Source organism: Salminus brasiliensis, chromosome 22 (genome assembly GCF_030463535.1).
Source record: "Salminus brasiliensis chromosome 22, fSalBra1.hap2, whole genome shotgun sequence".
NCBI lineage: Eukaryota > Metazoa > Chordata > Actinopteri > Characiformes > Bryconidae > Salminus > Salminus brasiliensis.
In genome coordinates, this window is record NC_132899.1 from 1929809 (window position 1) to 1934590 (window position 4782).

A 4782-nucleotide genomic window follows, 5' to 3' on the forward strand; every position below is an offset into this window, starting at 1 on the left:
CTTGATTAGCCTCGTGGCTCCAGGGCAAAACTACAGAAGCGAACTTCTGACCCTGAACATGAGCTCGCCATGGAAGCTCATTCCCGTCAGATAGAGGAGAAAAATGATGCTTTATTAATATATAGTTCATGTACGTCCTAAAATCTGTGATTTATTGTGTCTAATGATTTATTATCTCAGTTTATTTATCAACTCGCTCCTCCCTTAGCTCGTAGCCTAATCCAGCCCAACCACTGATCATCTGTTTATCTCTTAAAAGGTTGGTGAAGCTTTTCTCTATTAAAGCTTCTGAGTTGGAGCTTCGCCCGGATTCCTCTAGACAGTTTATTAGGCACACATTCATTAGTTCTCCTGACCCAGTGATGAGCAGCTAGCATTGTACCTAGTAATCATTCAGAATTAATCACGGAATATTGCTCTGATTAACCCAATGAAACTTTTTTTAATAGACTGACACCACTACGGCAAATACAGTGGGTCTGTATGGAAGGGTGAGCAAGTTCGGAGCGCAGTGACCCGGCTAGGACCAGGGATAAGGTTTTGTGGGAAGACTAACAGTGTTCAGTCCTCAGCAAACACCATCCTAACAGTGAAGCATGTCATTAGTTGGTGTGGTGCAATAGTTAACACCACTACCTGCCTGTGAATTACCACAGCATGTGGGAGGCCAGGGTTCGATTCTCGGTCTGGGTGACTGTGCTGCCCTACACCAATAAGAGTCCTTGGTCTGTGTGAGTGCCCTTTGTACTAATGACCAATCAGGTGACTTGAGGGCCTTCTGAAAGGCACGAGCAGGGTCACCCACAGACGGTTCTTCCATTAATAAAATGGGTTGGTACCTCACAGAAACCGGCCCAAAACATCCCTAACACTCCTGACTATCCAGTTTGGCATTGTTTAGAGATGATCGCACACTCAAATTATATGTTAGTTAATTAATTATATTTTTAATTTATTTAAATTAATTTATTTGGGAATATTTGGGACGGTCTTGTTACAGAGCTGCAGGCTGAGAGGGGGGTAAGTGTATGGCTCTGAGAGGACGGGTCGGCAGGAGACGTCCTGTAATCTGCTCAGCAAGCCGGAACACACTGAGACTCCCCTGGGGGCCCGGACAGGGTCTGAGACACACACACTTACACACACACACACACACACACACACACACACACACACACACATAGACGCACACAGCACAAAGAACAGCTAGCCTTTTCATAGAGGTGCACATACGCTCACACACACACACACACACACACACACACACACACACACACACACACAGAAAACATAAACAAACACAAAAATACAGAAAGGGAAGGGCTGAGTCTTCCTACATTCCACACAGCTTCAAAAGAGTCTCCACACCGACACAAATACACACACATACACACACACACACACACACACACACACACACACACACACAAACACACAAACCCACTATCAGCACAAACTGACACAAATACCGCGCAGGATCAGCGCTAAATACAATAAGTCTCAGGCTGGGAAAAATCATGCATGGATTGTTCTTTTCCAGCTGAACTCTGTGAACCGCAGCCAAGGTCAACCTTCTAACCCTGACCACTGAGAGAAGAGAGAGAGAGAAAACGAGAGAGAGAGATAGACTCCGACTAGGATCGCAAGAATTACCCTAAACCACGATCCCTCTACACCTGAGACCTTTCATAGCCACTGCTGTCAGACTGGACCAACATACACCCAGCTACAGTCTCTAAATGTAGGTATTGTGATATACACTGAGGAGGCGGAGCTACAGTCTCTCATTAGGGTGAATATTAATAACGCTCTAAATGTAGGTATTGTGATATACACTGAGGAGGCGGAGCTACAGTCTCTCATTAGGGTGAATATTAATAACGCTCTAAATGTAGGTATTGTGATATACACTGAGGAGGAGGAGCTACAGTCTCTCATTAGAGTGAATATTAATAACGCTCTAAATGTAGGTATTGTGATATACACTGAGGAGGAGGAGCTACAGTCTCTCATTAGAGTGAATATTAATAACGCTCTAAATGTAGGTATTGTGATATACACTGAGGAGGCGGAGCTACAGTCTCTCATTAGGGTGAATATTAATGACGCTCTAAATGTAGGTATTGTGATATACACTGAGGAGGCGGAGCTACAGTCTCTCATTAGGGTGAATATTAATAACGCTCTAAATGTAGGTATTGTGATATACACTGAGGAGGCGGAGCTACAGTCTCTCATTAGGGTGAATATTAATAACGCTCTAAATGTAGGTATTGTGATATACACTGAGGAGGCGGAGCTACAGTCTCTCATTAGGGTGAATATTAATAACGCTCTAAATGTAGGTATTGTGATATACACTGAGGAGGCGGAGCTACAGTCTCTCATTAGGGTGGATATTAATAACGCTCTAAATGTAGGTATTGTGATATACACTGAGGAGGCGGAGCTACAGTCTCTCATTAGGGTGAATATTAATAAGGCTCTAAATGTAGGTTTTGTGATATACACTGAGGAGGCGGAGCTACAGTCTCTCATTAGGGGGAATATTATATAAGGGTATTAGGGTATATATTATATATTATATATATAAGAGACTTTTGCCCAGTTTGGACCCCAAACAAGCTGCTAAGTGTTGGCCATTAATATGCATGATCTCATCAACATATTGATTTTGATTGGTTATTACTGTGGTCAGGTTTTTTCAAGCTCACTCAAGCTTTGATGCTTGTGTTTGTTGTGTGTGTGTGTGTGTGTGTGTGTGTGTGTGTGTGTCTTACCTGGAAGATGTTGACATGGATGTACGGTAGGGAGAACATGGCTCTGCTCAGCAGCATCACCAGCAGAGCTGAACTGCACTCCAGCCCAGATACACACCGCAGCAACGCGTACTGGGAATACACACCTATACACACACACACCACTGTACGCACGATGGCCCACAGAGGCTGCCCCTTTAGCTGGCCTACATCACACACACACACACACACACACACACACACACACACACACACACACAAAAGCTTGTTAGATTAAGTGGACTAGACTCCACACCGTCTGATCTAAGTAAGTTATTACAATTATCACTGTAAATGTTTTGCAAACATCTGCTGTGTATATGTAAATGAGCTTTGTTCTGATTGGCTGTGCCTGAGCTAAAACACTACAGTACATACAGTGTATATATACTGTATATACTGTACAGAGGTTTTAGGCCCCTAATCCCATTACTCTAAACCCCATCTTTCAGCAGTAACAGAGTGTTTACCAATTTACTAAACCTTCAGTACAGTACTGTGCATCATCACTGTCACGTAAAACCTCTTATCTCCAACATTAGCAACTTTAAAGAGGAGAAGAGAAGAAGACCTTAACCTTAAAAAGATCCTAATCCAGTCATTTCAGACCATTTTGACAGTAAAAAACAGGCACTGAGTGTTGATCATTAATATGCATGAGCTCATTAGCATGGAGATTTTCATTGGTGGTTACTGAGGTCTCATAGTAAAGCAGTGCTACTTTATCACTATAAGATATAAATACACACATTTTGTGTGACGTAGCGCCGATGCTGCCAGTGCCACTATTACCACCGGGTTTCCAACACGTGTCCTGTCTTACTGACCATCAGAGCAAGTCTACTGGACCATGAGGCCACATAAGATAATGATATTAGAGTTTCATACTGGATATTAATGTTATTAGAGCTTCATACTGGATATTAATGTTATTAGAGCTTCATACTGGATATTAATGTCATTAGAGCTTCATACTGGATATTAATGTCATTAGAACTTCATACTGGATATTAATGTCATTAGAGCTTCATACTGGATATTAATGTTATTAGAGCTTCATACTGGATATTAATGTCATTAGAACTTCATACTGGATATTAATGTCATTAGAACTTCATACTGGATATTAATGTCATTAGAGCTTCATACTGGATATTAATGTCATTAGAACTTCATACTGGATATTAATGTTATTAGAGCTTCATACTGGATATTAATGTTATTAGAGCTTCATACTGGATATTAATGTCATTAGAACTTCATACTGGATATTAATGATATTAGAGCTTCATACTGGATATTAATGTTATTAGAGCTTCATACTGGATATTAATGTTATTAGAGCTTCATACTGGATATTAATGTCATTAGAACTTCATACTGGATATTAATGTTATTAGAACTTCATACTGGATATTAATGCTATTAGAGCTTCATACTGGATATTAATGTTATTAGAGCTTCATACTGGATATTAATGTTATTAGAGCTTCATACTGGATATTAACGTTATTAGAGCTTCATATTGGATATTAATGTTATTAGAACTTCTAAAGCCCGGCTGGTGTGACAGCGTCCTGATGCTCCCGGAACATCCAAGGTCTTTCCCAGGGCAAAATCAATCGCATGGCCAACAAGACCGGACACTTGTTAGACTCAAACCTGAACATCTCTACAACTCACACACACTCACACACACACACTCACCCATGGCAACAATGGGTGTGATGATGGGTACGGCCAGGGGGGCGATGAACAGGTACACGCTGCGGGGCAGAAAGGGGACTTTCCAGGTGCTGGAGTCTCCCAGACCGATGACATTCGTGTGAGCATGGTGCATCTTCACATGAGCCTTCACACCCGCCCTCGCCGTGAATGACCCACACACCTGAAAACGCACACAAACACACACACACACACATATTTAGAGGGTTGTATTCAATAGACAGTTCAGTTTGTATTTAATACAGATTCAGTTAAAGGA

The 4782-nt window shown here is 41.6% G+C and overlaps 1 protein-coding gene across 1 annotated transcript in view; it reads right to left on the reverse strand.

Moving 5' to 3' along the window:
* fads6 (fatty acid desaturase 6) overlaps positions 1–4782 on the reverse strand; it is a 12186-nt gene that overhangs the window by 5214 nt on the left and 2190 nt on the right. The window contains 2 exon segments of the mRNA XM_072667904.1: positions 2781–2965; positions 4506–4686. Of these exon segments, the coding sequence (XP_072524005.1) occupies positions 2781–2965; positions 4506–4686 (366 nt within the window).